Source organism: Centropristis striata, chromosome 4, assembly GCF_030273125.1.
Source record: "Centropristis striata isolate RG_2023a ecotype Rhode Island chromosome 4, C.striata_1.0, whole genome shotgun sequence".
In the NCBI taxonomy this organism is placed as follows: domain Eukaryota; kingdom Metazoa; phylum Chordata; class Actinopteri; order Perciformes; family Serranidae; genus Centropristis; species Centropristis striata.
This window is the reverse complement of record NC_081520.1, coordinates 3,568,104-3,584,557: the sequence shown is the minus strand read 5'-3', so window position 1 is coordinate 3,584,557 and position 16,454 is coordinate 3,568,104. Positions and strand designations below refer to the sequence as shown.

Sequence of the window (16,454 nt, the reverse complement as noted above, 5' to 3'; positions counted from 1 at the left end):
GTTGAAACAAGTGAGATTGAGATGACTACAATATGAGTCAGGTGGAGTCGAGTCTGGCCAGGTCCATTTGTTGTACTGAGCGGTCTCAGCAGCACTGCAAGGCTCTGATGGCTGATCTGAAGTTTCCATGTCAGAGGAAACAGCTGATCAGTCATGTTTGTTAAATGTTTACCACGTCAGGAGTTATTAAGAAAAATTGTTTCATATCCTGTTTAGTGCATTCACTTTTTTATCAAAAAACCCTCAAGCAAGCCTTTTTTTAAACAACATTTTTGAAAATGTATCGAACTTTGGTGTTTTCATCAAGCTTTTCTCATGTAAATCTTCAAAAATATATAGACATTTGTTGATGGAAACACAACTACTGTGTAAGGTTAGAATGCTTCCACTTTGTTCTCTTGCAGTTACTCTGGTAACATATAACTGCTGTCTCTACAGGAAGTAAAGGTGCGCGAGGAGCTACAGGTAAGCAGGGGTATCCAGGCATCAACGGACCCACAGGCATAGTAGGACTTCCAGGCCCCCCCGGGCCCTACGGCCAACCAGGACCTCCAGGACCACCTGGACGGACAGGACATGCAGGATTCATTGGCTTTCCTGGAGAGACTGGAGATCCAGTAAGAAGACTTTGTACCAACCTCTAATATAATTTATCTTTTGCTTCTGTTGTTCTGAAAATTTTTAATATTCTGAAAAAATGTATCTGTGTTTGTTTGCAGGGTGACCTGGGATGTCTGGGGGAAGATGGAAAACCCGGTAGCCAAGGATGTCCTGGATCCAAAGGTCACAAATAACCCCTAACTGTACCTCCCCACCATGACTCAGATTTATTTGAAGGTGTTGCTTTTTAATACCTTTTGTAAATGAAATACAAGTTTGTGTTTGTGTTTCAGGTGATAAAGGAGACTCTGTTGGTTGTCCTGGTCCAGCTGGAGACAACGGGCCTCGTGGAGACTCCGGGCCTTCAGGTGATGATACTATTCTGGTTTTGTAACCAGAAATGTAGTGAAACAGAAAATATGTTGTTAAAATTGACTCCAAACTGAAATGTGTAAAATACTTGATCCGTTACTGATCTTTGATTGAATAAGCCATCCGATTTCTGGATGAATCAGCTATTTTTCTTTCTCAGGACCTCCTGGACCTCGAGGAGATACCGGAGCACCTGGTTTCATCGGGGGTCCAGGACAGAAAGGATGCAAAGGAGATCCAGGCAGCCAGGGGGATCTGGGCCAATCAGGTACAGAAACTCACCTGGATCCAACACGTCTTCACACCTTCATTTTGAAACATGAGCTGAGTCATGTGGGCTGATAAAATCCAAAAGCAGTAAAAGGCGAGTATGAAAACATCAGGCTTATCTGAGATGAGCCGGACGCTGTGTGCAGAATTCTGAGCTTAGAAAAGGAAATCTTGCAGGGCAATGATGCTTGCAATTTTGAGAGCAAGTCGCTAGTTTCTCTGAATCCCCCCCGGTGAACGCCAGGCTTTGAAGTCAATTTGATGTAGTGGACACATGGTTGAATTACATCTTCCAGACCAAAGACTCTTTACAATAGACTTACATTGGGAAAGCAATCATTTTGAAATGATTGTAAATGTAACAACTCCCGTGAAATTACTTGTTTTACTATCAGAATTTGATTAATTCAGTCCGATAACATTCAGAAAGTCTAGAAGAGCCGTACTTTTCAAGTCTGTGGTGCCTTTGTTCTATGGGTCCCATAGATGCAGAAGATCCATAGAAGATCCAAATAATTGAGTGCGCTTGTAAGAGCACACTATATACGACCCACCAGGCTTCTTCCTAATTTCATTGAGTGTGCTTGTAAAAGCAAACTATATACTATCCACTGGGCTTCTTCTTATTCTTCCATTTCTTCCATGTTTTTGTCAGTCGACTACTCCTCCCGGAGTTTTACACTAGAAAGGTATCAAATCGACCGTCTCAGCCATGACAAGTGTGCTATGGCTTTTCTAAGGGTTTCGGCAAAGGGTTTTCAAAATTATTCGACAAAAGCACGCCAAAAAATCCCACTTATGTTACCTTATGGAGAGGCTAGAGTGGATGACGACATAGCAAGAGTGGGAAGGGAGAGAAAAAATTGTCAAAAAATGAATGGTGCAGATGCCACTCTACAGAAATAATTTATACATAGAAACATAGGAAATTCGTCTTCTCACTCACATCCATCTACTAAAGCTGTCAGAGTTATAGTTAAGGCGTAGGACACACAGATGCGCCACCAACACGCACCCATAGCCTCATAGATCATCATGTTAAAAAGGCGGGAAAATTTCTTAATTTTTCTTCTCGGCAGTGTAAATAATGTATGGGTGAGAGTCACGGGCCAGGGTGAAGCACACTCAAAATTTCTTTTTTGGCTTCATGCACGACCGAACATCTTTCATAAGATTTAACAGGACCCTGCCTCCAATGCTGTATCCAATTTTTTTTTTTTTTACATATCCATGGTTTCTCTCCATGAGCTGCAGAAGAAATGCATGATGGGAACCGATTTGCCCCTAGATGGAGCTGAACGCATGTTATGTTGAAAAAGTGGACAGAACTTTTTTTCTTTCAGTTCAGTCTGATTAAACTTTGATCTTCGAAAGCCTACAACTGATCAGCATCAAGAAGGTAGAGCTGACTCCTGACCCTTACCATGTGTGTCTTGTTATTTCAGGTGTGGTCGGCCCCCCTGGTCCCAGAGGTCGTTCGGGTCTTCCAGGTCTTCCTGGTAAAGCTGGATCTGATGGTCCTCCAGGGCCGCAGGGGTGCCCGGGACTCCAAGGTCAGATTTTAAGACCAAACCTGCTGTCATGTCAGCCTTGTCAGGGTTATTTTTACTTTACAGAGAAAAGGTTTAACTTTGTTTTGTTTTCTGCATCAGGGCCTCCTGGACCCCTTGGACTTCATGGACTGGATGGACTGAAGGGAGTGAAGGGCGACATGGGGACCAGAGGTGAGAGTAAAGTCTGTTGCTCACATGCAGACATCAAGACATTAACCTCTGACTTGTAAAAGTTAGAGGCATTTATGAGAAATTAAATCTTTTATTTAATTGTTCTATAAAGACTTCATCAGCATTGCAATGATATCATCCATCTTTCTATTTAGGCCTTGGAGTGCCAGGTGCTCCAGGTTCTAAAGGTCTTCCAGGGGATAAAGGTCCTCCAGGTCCTCCAGGACCCTCTGGTTTATCCCAGCCTGGCCCACCAGGACCCAGAGGCCCCCCAGGAGCTCAAGGTATGTAGCAGTGGTTCCCATCGAGGTCAGGATGTGTCAGACATGCAGTGAACCATCTTAAGATCAAAGCTTTAGCTTGACTCTCTGTCAATAATGGATCTTATGTTTTAGGACCACCAGGGGGTTTAGGATCTCCAGGTAAACCTGGAGAAGACTGTAAAGTTCCAGTCCAAGGGCCTCAGGGAGATCCTGGTTCTACTGGAGGAGATGGAGAGCCAGGTCCGGATTCAACAATCAGGTTTAATACACTGACAAATCCGATAAATCACACTGGATGACCTCTGACCCTTCTTTGGTGTTTCAGGGTGTGCTGGTGAGTTGGGTGATCCAGGTCAGAACATTCCAGTACCTGGAGATGATGGGGACAACGGGGCCACAGGGTGCCATGGGCCAAGTGGCCCAAAAGGATCTCCAGGACCAGTAGGACCGCCAGGCAACCCTGGATGTCCAGGAGCAAAAGGTCAGACTTTCTCCATGTGACTGAGATACATATGAATGCTGACAGATGAGATTCAATACACAACCTGACAAAACTGAAGTTTTGGTGTACTGAAGGTCTGATTTCACTCCAAACTTTGTGTTTTCTTTTATGATAAGCTTCTCGGCTTTCAGCTTTCAACAGTTTGAGAGTGGTACTCTGCCTCTAAAGAACTGTTTGGGCCAGTGTGTCACGTGGTGCTACTGGAAGTTGCAAAATCCAACATGGGCACCATCCAGTGCAAATAATGTCTAAATAGCAGCTTTGTATGTGTGTGTGATCAGGTCAACGGGGGCCTCCAGGTCTGCTGGGACTACCAGGTAATCGAGGTCCTCAAGGTTGTACTGGTCCAAGTGGACCTCCAGGACCAAAGGGATTTCCTGGACCAATGGGTCCGAAGGGGGAGAAGGGACGGGTCTCCTCCTGCCCAACTTACCCTCCCGCGACACAGGGCCCCCCAGGACCCACTGGCCTTCCTGGTCAGCCTGGAGATGTTGGCTTCCAGGGCGAAGTTGGCCTGATAGGACCCAAAGGTGAGAAACAGTCAGTGGAGCTGGTCAGGGTAAAAATACGCATGTCCCATATCAGACAGTGTTTGTTTTTTACTCTCTGCTCAGAGGATCGCAGTCATCCAAAATAAAAACAATCCCAAACTAATTCAGGTTAATTAGTTTAATGAGGGACAGCAGATGAAAATTGTGGAAATAAAATCTGATGTGAAACTTCTACAATTAGTTTTAGTCTCAGTGCAGCTGGTCATTAAGGTGATAGATAATGTGTTTCAGGTAGGAAGGGGGACTACGGGTCTGAGGGATCGAGAGGCCCTGAGGGGCCCCTCGGTCCAGATGGAGAACGAGGAGAGCCAGGCCTGCCGGGGGAGAGTGGATTAGTGGGAGCAAAAGGTGAGACCTCCACCTGTCTGTCTCTCTCACTTTATTTGGTTCAATTTGCATCACCTTTTTTTGATCCTTTGGTCTTTATGTCTCAGGTGATCCTGGTCCAATCGGTGACCGCGGCCCTCCTGGACCAACCAAAAACTTGAACTCGGGCTTCCTGTTAGTGATGCACAGCCAATCAAATATGGTCCCCTCCTGTCCACTGAACATGAGGGTCCTGTGGGATGGATACAGTCTGCTGTACCTGGAGGGTCAGGAGAAGGCTCACACTCAGGACCTGGGTATAATACATTAACACACACATAGATCAGTTTCTATACTGTTAAGCATAGAAGAATGTTAAGTATTTGGCATTTTTTTGTGTCAAGCTCTCTGACCCAAATCCGTGCTGTTGCTTGACTGCAGCTTCAGAGCTCTCACAGCTCTTACGCTGGGTATACAAGGACTGAACCTCGTAGTAATCCCACAGCATCCCCCACAAGGTACCTGCAAAAGATGTGTAGACTGGATGGACAAACCACACATGACCCCTCCAGTATCCCTGCAAATAAAAAGTTGGTTCACTGTTTGAGGACCAAGACAGAATCCACACCACTCCTTCTGAATCTGAGGTTCAATACTCACCCAGAGTTTCCTTTCAGTAGCCTGACGGACACTGTCTGAGGGAGGCATGTTCCTCAAAGTATTAGAGATCCATTCACACCTATCAACGCACAATAATTGTTAATTCATGAGATTATATTTAAAATAACAAAAGATCTTTAATTGATATTGTAATAAACATGTTTACCAATGATATTTCCAGGTCAGGCGGGGTCATGTATGCGGGTCTTTTCCACCATGCCATTCTCTTCCTGCAACATGGGGACCTGCTCTTATGCCAGTCGTAATGATAAATCCTATTGGCTGTCGACGACGGCGGCTGTCTCCAGTATTCCGGTGGGCGGAGCCTCCATCGAAGACCACATCAGCCGCTGTGTGGTGTGTGAAGCCCCCTCCTCGCCTGTAGCTCTGCACAGCCAGACCTCCAACCAGCCAGCCTGCCCCAGCAGCTGGAGAAGCCTGTGGACCGGATACTCCTTCCTCATGGTGGGTACTGCAGTAGTAGAGGTCCTACTACGAATACAGTGCTCCAACTGCTGATGGTGCCAGTGAGAATACTATGGCTGATACCTAAAACTGTCACTGCTGCAACTACTACTGGGAATAAAATACTGGTACTGCTAATACCCTCAAAACGAGTGCAGTATTCTGTGTAATCCTTACACTGTACAGTTGTGTCAGATATTGTTAACTACTAGGAGTGTGACGAGATCAAACTCGGCAATATTTCTCGTTGCGTTAAAAATCAGTTTCGCGAGATTTGTGAGTTATCCGAACTTCTATTTGTGACCTGTGGGGGCAGTAAAAGGAAAAGAAGGAGGAGAAGCAGCAAGCAGCCGGCGGCTCGTTAAGAAGAGTAAGAACGAATCGAAGCGGCACAGTCCTGCTAACAGGCTAACAGTTAGCTCTGTAGCAGTACAGTGTGTATGTGCTGCTGCTGCAGGAGGTGTTCACTTAGCAATCTCTGTTTGTTTACAACAAGCACCTAACACTCTGTGCACAGTTAGCGATGCCGGTCAAGATCGCTATGTTTATGATGATTAGCCATGCTGTTTTGTTTTGACCAGCTGCTGATGTTGTGCAGTTAGCGACAGCGGCCACAGTTGAGTGTCTGGTCTTTAATCGTATGTGTGATCACGGATGAAACTGTTGCTAAGCGTTTACGCGACGATCGAAAACCATAAGTCACCTCCGGACTCTCATTAATCCCTCTGGGGGATTTTATTTTTTTCATTGTCTTATTTTAACTTTTATAAATTTTAGTTTTAGTTTCAATTTGTGAAAGAAGAAGTTTATGAAAAGCTCATGCATACATCATGCATGTAAAGAGTTATAATAAAACATTTCAAAATGCATGTGCAACTGGGTTAAATAAAAGTCTGTTGGTCCAGTCATATTGTGTCATTGTAGTTTTCTTAAAATCTCGTCTCGTCTCGTTCTCGTGAGCTGAGAGTATCGTCACACCCCTATTAACTACTGTTAAAGAAATTGACTGTTTCTTCTGCTAACTCTCAGCTGAAACATGAAACTGGATGAAGGTAGTCTAAAACCTGATGATGTCATTTCCTATGTGTCGCAGCATACAGGTGCAGGTGACGAGGGCGGCGGCCAGTCTCTGACATCATCAGGTAGCTGTCTGACAGACTTCAGGGCCCAGCCCTTCGTGGAGTGTCAGGGTCCTCGAGGAACCTGCCACTACTTCGCCAACATCTACAGTTTCTGGCTGACCAGAGTGGATATGACCACCTCCACCTCCAACAGCTCCTCCACCACGCTGACTGAGGGCTGGCAGCAGAGGGAGAGCATCGGGAGGTGCAATGTCTGCATGAGGGAATGAGGAGGAGCAAAATCACCTCCTCCTCTTCCTTCTCCTCCTGCAGAGTCTGAGAGGACGGACAGGATGAGACTCGTTTGTTTGTCTCTGTGAGGAGAGACTGTCAGAGATAACGCTGCCAGCCAATCAATCAATCAATCAATCAATCAATCAATCAATCAATCAATCAATCAATCAATCAATCAATCAATCAATCAAGCAGTACAAATGTCACAGCAGACAGATGAACTGGGGTTGTCTGATGTCATTTTTTAGTCTTGATGTTTGTAAGTAAACATGCCCTCTGATAAAAACAACCTCACCAGCTGTGGGAATTCTGGGTTTTGATTATTTTTGACTAAGCCGGAAAAACTTTTTGATTTTAATATTAACTCAACTGCAAATATTCTGTTTTACCAAGGGGAGGGGGACGCAGCTAGTCAGCATGCCGATGCATGCTACTTAGTCTACTTACTGTCTTGTAATGAAAGCAACAAATATTAAAAAATGACCAAAAAGCAAAAATCTGCAAGCCAACTAAATCACTGAAATGCTCCCAGTGCAGTGTTAAGCCTTGCAGGGGACAGAACAATACCAGGTGGAATCCATGATCCACATTTTGTCTCCAAAAAAGTCCTCACTATTGTCGTCCTTGGACAGGAAAAACTCCATTTGTCTCTGTTAAATATTTTTTTTTTAAAAGTGCAGCATTTAAAATTGTAAATGGACTGCACTTATATAGCACTTGTCTAGTCTGTGCAATCACTCAGCGTTTTGCAATACAGACATCGCTCACACACACTAGATACGCCAGTAGCCGAGGCTACACCAACGACACCAACAGCCAAGTCGAGAGGAGGCAGTTGTGGGGTGTCAGCCATGTGCATGAAATGGCCCCATAGCTCTGTGGCTCAGTTAGCTTAGGCTACGTTTACATGATGACGGTCTGAACAGAACACGCAAAAGTGGCGTTGCGTTATTCCGTGTTTAGACGAGCGTTTTCGGGAGGAAATCTGCTGCTTACGGTGACACAAAAGTGTGTGAATTGGATTGGGTATGCATGCCAGGCGGCATCACTTAAAGCGATAAGAGCATCTTTGGGCATGCGGAAGTTTTCACACCACAAAGTTATCCCACCATTGACTAGATCTCCCAGGTCTCATCTCCGACCAATTGGTGCATCCAAAATTTGATAAAGGTAATCACAGATCCTTCTCTGTTCAGTAATACTATCTGTACATATCCTGTACATTTGGTGGAAAGACTCGTTAATTTGTAAATTTATTAGAGCTGCCAGAGCAGCTTGAAGGTCCGACGCATGGAAATAATCCCACATGTAAACGCGTACGCGACGTGAGCAGATCTGAGCAGAGTTTTGTGTCTTGGCAGTGTAGACGGACACGCTACGGCGGAGCGGATTCAAATTTTCCACTCTGGAGGATGGTTTCAGATTTTTGCGTTTTTAAGCCCCAAAAACGCCGTCACCCTCTAAACGAAAGGCACTTCCCATAAAGTATTTTTTTGTTTTTACCTGCAAGCGTCCTGGTGTAAACGAGACCTAAGTTGGGTTTTTTCACTGTGTTTGGTCATCTCCTCATCATGTTGTCCAGCACATTGACAAGAGAGCAGATGTTAGCGAAAAAGACGCTGTTTAGTAGGTTTATGTGAGCCACTCAGGATCCCCTTCCCTCTGCTTCCCCTCACATGTGGCTCCCATGGATGTATAATAAGAACTTAGCTCAGCTTTGCTGCCATTCTTTCCCGGTGGCCACTCGCAATTTTGACCCCGCAGCCCAGAAAGCAATTTCCCATAAATAAACATAAATTCCACATAAAAGTAAAAGAGACTGTAAAACTGTGGACAGAAAATTAGCTCAATTACGCAGGAAAACTTTCTTCCAATTAGGAAAAGAGATTTAAAAGTATGTGACATCATCACAGTACAAATGGGGCGGCTGTGGCTCATTTGGGAAAGTTGGTTGGCCCCCAACCGAAGGGTTGGTGGTTCGATCCCTGACCATGGCAGCCTACATGTCGAAGTATCCTTGAGCAAGATACTGAACCCCAAATTGCTCCCGACTGTTCATCGGAGTGTGAATGAATTCCCAATGGTGGCAGGTGGCACCGTTTAGGGTAGCCTCTGCCACCAGTATGAATGTGTGTGTGAACGGGTGAATGAGCACAGTCTGTAGTGTAAATCGCTTTGAGTGGTCGCAAAAGTGACTAGAAAAGCGCTATATAAGTGCAGGTCCATTTACCATTTACCAAATTTAGATACAGGCAAGCGGGGGAAACACTACTGCACATGTTTAGTCAACTGCGTAATGTGGAGCTGAGCCAAGAAAACTTCTTTACCATATGTAGTAGTCGAGTAATTCTCATTGGACGTGATTAGCGCCATCTTTGGGTCCAGGATTGAGTTCTTATAACACATCCATGGTGGCTCCTGTTGTACTCCACTAAGTGAGAAATCTCTGCAGAGACTAAACAGAATCTCTGTTGGTGTTTGGGTCCTAATTGTAGATTTAGTTGCAAACTGAAGCTACTAACTGCTGTTCAGCTGACAGTGTAGCTGTGTCTTCGTCCTCACTATCGCCACTCCAGATACAGGTGTTATAACAAGACAGGATCGATATCTCTGCAACCAAATACACAGACGTCTTTGATACAACATCTGTCACTTCTTCACATTCTGTTGATAATGTTAGTTAATTTTTTAGATGTATTTTTTTATCAAAAAATTTGACCATATCTCAATAATTGCACCTTGAATTATAAAATAAGCCCAATGATCAGTTTCTGTTCTGTGTTGTTGTTCAAAAGATGTGATGCTGGTGCTGAATACCATGAAAATATGTAAATTAAAAAGTTTGCTTTTGCAAGTTCAACTACGTTCAAAGGTCCAATATTAACTAAATGGTGATAACTCTCCCTAATAATAATTTATTCCGGCCCCAGTTGCTGAATTTAACAGAAGAGAATCAATTTGTTAAAAGTGATATTTATTGTTTGTCATTGTTTGCCATTTCCTTAATGTCAGCCTTTCATTGGCTCCGTAAACCAGACCTGTTTTATCTGGACGACATTTTTATTTCAGTGCATTTACGATGAAAACTAAAGCAGTAATGTTATGTCAGTGATGTAGCAGCTAATTGGTTGGTGGCGTTGACATCATGCTCTCTCCTCATCAGAGAGAAAGACAAGAAAACAGTGAACTTTAGCCCCGCCTCCAGCCCTACCCACAGCCCGGCCAGAACTGCACAGTGTGTTCTGATTGGTCAGCTGAGAGGCAGTGACTGCGGATCATTGGTCAGTCAGTATTTTGTTAATAAGTAGGGAGAGAATCCTGTGAGAAGCTGTGAATATATTTGACATTAAACCTTGAAACATATTTTTGTTCCAGTTTTCTTTCAGATCAGAAGTGTTTGGAGTTTCTCCCTCGGCTCAGCTTTATTTTCTTTATTCATGTCCTTCGCTTTAGGTGTAAAAACAAAGACAGCAGCGAGTTGTGACAATCTTTTAGGGCGTGGTCACACATGCGTAAAAATGTTGGCAGTGCAGGATGTGGCATTTGACAGCCTGGTGGGGTCAAGTATTGTGGACTAATGTGCTAAAAGAGATTGTTTACTGAGCATGATGGTACTTTTTGGTGATCAATGAACTAAAAGTATAATTTTTTGCAAGTCATGGACATGCACAAGCTGATAAACTGTGAGAGTCCTAAAATCAGGAAAAGAGTTGGCATTTCCTGTTCCCACACCTCATAGTCGGTGCGTTTTTGGTTAACTGTACATTTTAATTTTCCCGTTTTGTTCTCCGACATAAAATACATAATTAAATACAGTTTGTCATAGACTTTACCGCCATTGTCAGCCTAGTGGAGTTGACGTTTATGCATTTATAGCCTAACGTTACCTTTTTACATCTGGCGATACCATTTAAGGATCATAAAATATTATCTCCATGTTTGTTTTCCACAGAAACAATTTTCTGCATTAATCCCAAATGCATCAGAAATGTTTTTTATTGGCTTTGCATGCAGATGTCCTCATGAGCATTTTCTTAAGTCAGCAGATAACATGGTAACTGTATGAACACCGGTGCTGCTGCAATCCAACAGAAATAATCATGCATTTATATGTAAATTGTGCCCGCCAGGTCTGAAAATACAGGTGCATCCACATCAGCAACAAAACACATTGAGTTGAAGCATTTAAAAAGTAATTAAGTAGCTCTTGTGACGGGTGAACTTGCACATCACTGGTTTGCTCTGTCCCTTTAATATCATTGAATGGAAGTTAACAGGAGACAAATACTGGCTTTTGTTCATTTCTTGCATGTGTGACCGTGCCCATACTCTAAGTCAAACAGCTAAACAGGCTGAGCTGCAGCACAGAACCAGGACCAGAACCAGGACCAGGACCAGAAGCTGATGTTGTGTCTTCTCCTATCTTCTGCTTTGCTGATTCAGCTTCATCAGAGTCGTCACTGTTTGTTTTTTTCATTATAAATAGAGTTCACTTGAATATTTATCTGTCTGATAGTTTCATAAAGAAATAAACTAAAGGTTTGTAGTCGCCATCACATGACAAACATTTTAATATTTACAAAGTTAACACGATGAGCTGCTGAAAAACAAGTGACTTCCTATTACTCTGTCTTTTAGAAAAAAAATATCTTAAGTGTAGGTTTTGTGGTTTTTGTCTGGTTTCAGTTCAGTTTTTAACCCCTGGTCCTGGTCCTGGTCCTGGTCCTGCATTATCTCTCTCTGTGATTTGTAAATATGTTTGAACTCAACCGTTTTATATTTTTACTGTAAATGTCATCAGAGTATTTATTTAGCCTGAAATTAATGTTGGTGCTATTTGATGTTTCATTTGTCATTTTTGTTTAATTTTGCTAAATGATGACACGGTGAAACCCCGCCCCTCTCCTCCCTCCTACAAAATAAAATATGCAAACATATGAGGAGGACAAACTCTTAATGTAACTACCACTCCCATGATACTTTGAGAGGAAGCATGTGTCTAATTTGCTGATTTTATTTTAGTTAAAAATGTAGAAAGCTGCTCAGCAGTAAATCCTCATTAATCTGAGACTCAGGTTCAGAAAAAAGACAAATTGAATGAGAAAATCAGGTGTAAAAAGAAAAAAAGTGGACAGGGCTTCATGATTACCTGAGTGGGAGGTGTCACTGTGTCATCTTTGTGCTTTTATTGTATTTAAATCCGTCTGTGATATTTTAATCTCTGTAGGAGGAAACTTCTCACTAACACATTTTATTCTCTGTGGACGGACAACTCTTCAATAAATTGCATCAAAGCTTCACTGTCTTTTTATTTCAGTCCCAAATTTTAAACATCATAAATAAGAATTGTCTGATTTGTTCAACCTTTTTTTGGTCTCCAGGAATCATTTTCAATCAAATCAAATCAAAATTACTTTATTTATCCCCAAGCGGAAATTCAGTTAGTCTGGTAGAATCTCTTGAAGAATGAGCCAGCCTGATGGCTGTAGGAGAGAAGGATCTTTTGAATCTCTCCGTCCTGCAACGGAGAGATAGGAGCCGTCCACTGCTGTTTTTTTGGTCCATAAAGGTTTTGTGTAGCAGATGATCTGGGTATTTCAGGATGGCCTCGAACATCTTGACAGTGCATCTCTCCACCACCTCCTCCAGTGTGTCATTATGTGTTATTGTGGAAACAGTGTACAGTCCTAGTGGGTATGACCGTGTCTCTACAGTTGATGTAATCCAACATGATCTCACAGAAATCCGTGAAATAGCCACGGATTTCGCTTAACTCAAAATCCGTGGAATAGCCACGGATTCGCTCAAATTTCTGTGAAACTGACACGGATTTCGCTACAATGCAAGTTAATGACAGTCATATCCCGTGGCTATTCCAACATACAAAGTGATTATGTACATTCACTGAGTGAATATTTAGAAAATAAAACATATATTTCTCGCTACAAATGTGATCAAAATCCATTTTTATGCAGAAACTAAGTCAAAATATTGATTTTTCGCTAAAAATGAGAGAACTGTCCGCCATGTTTTTTGTTCTGACCGCTGGGACCTTGAAAGTCACGTGACTTGGAACAAACCAATAGCCACGGGATATGACTGTCATTAACTTGCATTGTAGCGAAATCCGTGTCAGTTTCACGGAAATTTGAGCGATTCCGTGGCTATTCCACGGATTTTGAGTTAAGCGAAATCCGTGGCTATTTCACGGATTTCTGTGAGACCAGGTTGATGTAATCAGTAAAGCAGTCAACCTGTCTGTCAATGTCCATACTTTTCTCCTCTGTTTCCAGCAACACATTGCAGTCTGTACATTCAAAGCAGTCCTTTAGCGCCTCAGTTGCCTCTGGTGTCCATTTCCTGACTATGAGTCTAGTTGGAGGCTTCCTCCACACACAGGGTTTGTAACAAGTCTCCAGAAGAACTAAGTTGTGGTCCGATCGTCCTATTGGGGGCAAGGCAGTAGCTCTGTAAGCTTGTTTGACATGAGCATACAGCAGATCAAAGGTTTTATTATTTTTCTCTGGTGGGACAATTAACGAACTGTGTAAATCCAGTCAGGTGGGAGGAGAGGGAAACATGATGAAGTCTCCTGATATTATCAAGAATGCATCTGGGTTTTCAGTCTGTATCCTAGCAACGAGGTCATGTAGAACTTCACATGGAACTTCAGCATTTGCCTGGGTGGAATGTACACAAGTATTGTTATGATATGACTGAACTCCCTTGGTACATAATATGGTCTCATAGGCATACTAACTGCCAATAATTCAATGTCTGGACAGCACATCTTCTCCTTGACAGTAACATGTGCAGGACTGCACCATCTCTGGTTCACAAATAAAGCCAAGCCCCCATCTTTCTTCTTGCCACTAGCTTTAGCATCTCTGTCTGATCTTATGAGAGTGAAGCCAGGTAGATCCACATTGGAGTCTGAGATGTTTTGATTCAACCACGTTTCAGTAAAACACAAGAGACTACAGTCACGGTATACTTTCTGAGTCTTCACCAATATCTCCGCTTCATCAGTCTTGTTGGGCAGAGAGTTGACATTCCCCATAATGACTGACGGCAGAAAAGGCTTATATCTCCATTTCCGAGCCTTAACTTTTGCACCAGCACGGCAACCACGAAAACCACCTCTTCAATTCAGCTGGAATAGGGTGATGGTGTCCTCCAGACTTGCTCTGTTTCAATGAAAGAAGCTCCTGTCTTGAATAAACTCTTCTCTCCACAGAAGTATCCATCAAAAATATTATTAAAAAAGACATAAAGACAAACTTTTGCTGCTCTTCCATGAAGCACATTCCGGAATGATTCTTACATAAGCACCAGTTTCCTCCAGATGGAGTTGGGTTTCAGTTTGTTAAAATATTTAGATATTGTGCATATTTTGATTACCTTATTTACCTTCAATAATTGTATGTTTAAGTATTGCTTAAAGCTGTGTTATTTGTAACTTTTAATTTGCTTGAAATATAGCCTATTTTGTTTTATTAAAATACAGAGTAAAACATTTAATTATGTATGAAACATAAGTATTTCTGTTAAACATGAGTGTTAAAATCTACAGTGAAATCGGCTATAAAAAATAATGCTTGATTTCATTTAAAATAAGTTAAAATTGTGTGAAAAGTACATGATATGTCTAAAACCTGTATGTTAATTTAGGTTAAAAATGAAGTGGGTTAAATGTAAAACTACATTTGTTTGTTCAATGGCTAAAAAATATTTTGTGGATTATTGGTTAATGTCTGTCTCTATCCAGATGTCCAGTGTCTGTCTCTGTCCAGATGTCCAGTGTCTGTCTCTATCCTCCAGATGTCCAGTGTCTGTCTCTATCCTAGGGGTGTGCCATATCGTATCGTTAACGATAATATCGGTATATTTTTTTCATGGTTAAAAAAAATGCATATCGTGATATTGGCAACATTCCTACTTCTTGATGTAGTGGCGTAAGGTTAACATTAGCTAACAATTAAAGTTGTTTTAATCACAAAAAGCTACTTACCCTCTGTCACTAAACACATGCAGCTTTCAAAATAAGAGCACGGTGTGTTAACAGAATCCACCACAGAACTTACAAGAAGACTGTCAAAATAAGATGCCTTAAATAAAACATACAAGAACCTTTATTTTCCTTTACAAAATGTCATTAAAATATGCCCCCGGAACCCCTAAATTATTATTTTTTATTATTTTCTCATACATTTTTTTTTTTATTTGGCAACTGTTGAGATTTGCACTTCACACTACATTTTAGATTTGTATTTATTTATACAGACTAAAAAAAACATATTTTCTATATCTTTTTAAGTATTTCGTAATATCGTCAAGAATATCGTTATCGCAAAAATAGCCTGAAATATCGTGATATTCTTTTAGGGCCATATCGCCCACCCCTACTCTATCCTCCAGATCAGTAGTTCTCAACCTTTTTGAGTCGCGACCCCCAATTTAACATCCATGTTGTCCGCGACCCCCGCTCACTGAACAGAATCTCACACGCACAGTTCAGATTACCCAAAAAAGAATCAAAATGACCAAAAAACCCCACAAAATGACCAAAAAAGACAAAAAAAATTACCAAAAAAAGACACAAAATGACCCCAAAAAGAAGCAAAATTACCAAAAAGACACTAAATGACCAAAAAAAGAAAACAAAATTACCAAAAAAAGACACAAAATGACCAAAAAAGACACAAATGGATCAAAAAAAGACACAAAATGACCAAAAAAAGACACAAAATGACCAAAAAAGACACAAAATGACAAAAAAATGATTTGCTGACCCCCAGAAATCCTCTCGCGACCCCATTTGGGGTCCCGACCCCAAGGTTGAGAACAGCTGCTCCAGATGTCCAGTGTCTGTCTCTATCCTCCAGATGTCCAGTGTCTGTCTCTATCCTCCAGTTGTCCAGTGTCTGTCTCTATCCTCCTGATGTCCAGTGTCTGTCTCTATCCTCCAGATGTCCAGTGTCTGTCTCTGTCCTCCAGATGTCCAGTGTCTGTCTCTATCCTCCAGTTGTCCAGTGTCTGTCTCTATCCTCCAGATGTCCAGTGTCTGTCTCTGTCCTCCAGATGTCCAGTGTCTGTCTCTATCCAGATGTCCAGTGTCTGTCTCTATCCTCCAGATGTCCAGTGTCTGTCTCTGTCCTCCAGATGTCCAGTGTCTGTCTCTGTCCTCCAGATGTCCAGTGTCTGTCTCTATCCAGATGTCCAGTGTCTGTCTCTATCCTCCAGATGTCCAGTGTCTGTCTCTGTCCTCCAGATATCCAGTGTCTGTCTGTCTCTATCCTCCAGATGTCCAGTGTCTGTCTCTATCCAGATGTCCAGTGTCTGTCTCTGTCCTCCAGGTGTCGCTGTGTCCTCCGCTCGGCTCTTCG

General features: G+C 42.3%; 1 protein-coding gene across 1 annotated transcript in view; it reads left to right on the top strand.

The window, feature by feature from the left end:
* The window catches only part of col4a4 (collagen, type IV, alpha 4), a 47,468-nt gene extending 40,404 nt beyond the window's left edge, over positions 1 to 7,064 (top strand). The window contains exons 34-47 of the mRNA XM_059331090.1: positions 439 to 617; positions 720 to 783; positions 894 to 968; positions 1,133 to 1,240; positions 2,688 to 2,795; positions 2,895 to 2,966; positions 3,122 to 3,250; positions 3,362 to 3,469; positions 3,555 to 3,710; positions 4,013 to 4,261; positions 4,514 to 4,630; positions 4,717 to 4,905; positions 5,430 to 5,713; positions 6,807 to 7,064. Coding sequence (XP_059187073.1) covers positions 439 to 617; positions 720 to 783; positions 894 to 968; positions 1,133 to 1,240; positions 2,688 to 2,795; positions 2,895 to 2,966; positions 3,122 to 3,250; positions 3,362 to 3,469; positions 3,555 to 3,710; positions 4,013 to 4,261; positions 4,514 to 4,630; positions 4,717 to 4,905; positions 5,430 to 5,713; positions 6,807 to 7,064 — 2,096 coding nt within the window. The remainder of the gene's footprint in view (positions 1 to 438; positions 618 to 719; positions 784 to 893; positions 969 to 1,132; positions 1,241 to 2,687; positions 2,796 to 2,894; positions 2,967 to 3,121; positions 3,251 to 3,361; positions 3,470 to 3,554; positions 3,711 to 4,012; positions 4,262 to 4,513; positions 4,631 to 4,716; positions 4,906 to 5,429; positions 5,714 to 6,806) is intronic.
* Positions 7,065 to 16,454: the final 9,390 nt, after the last annotated feature.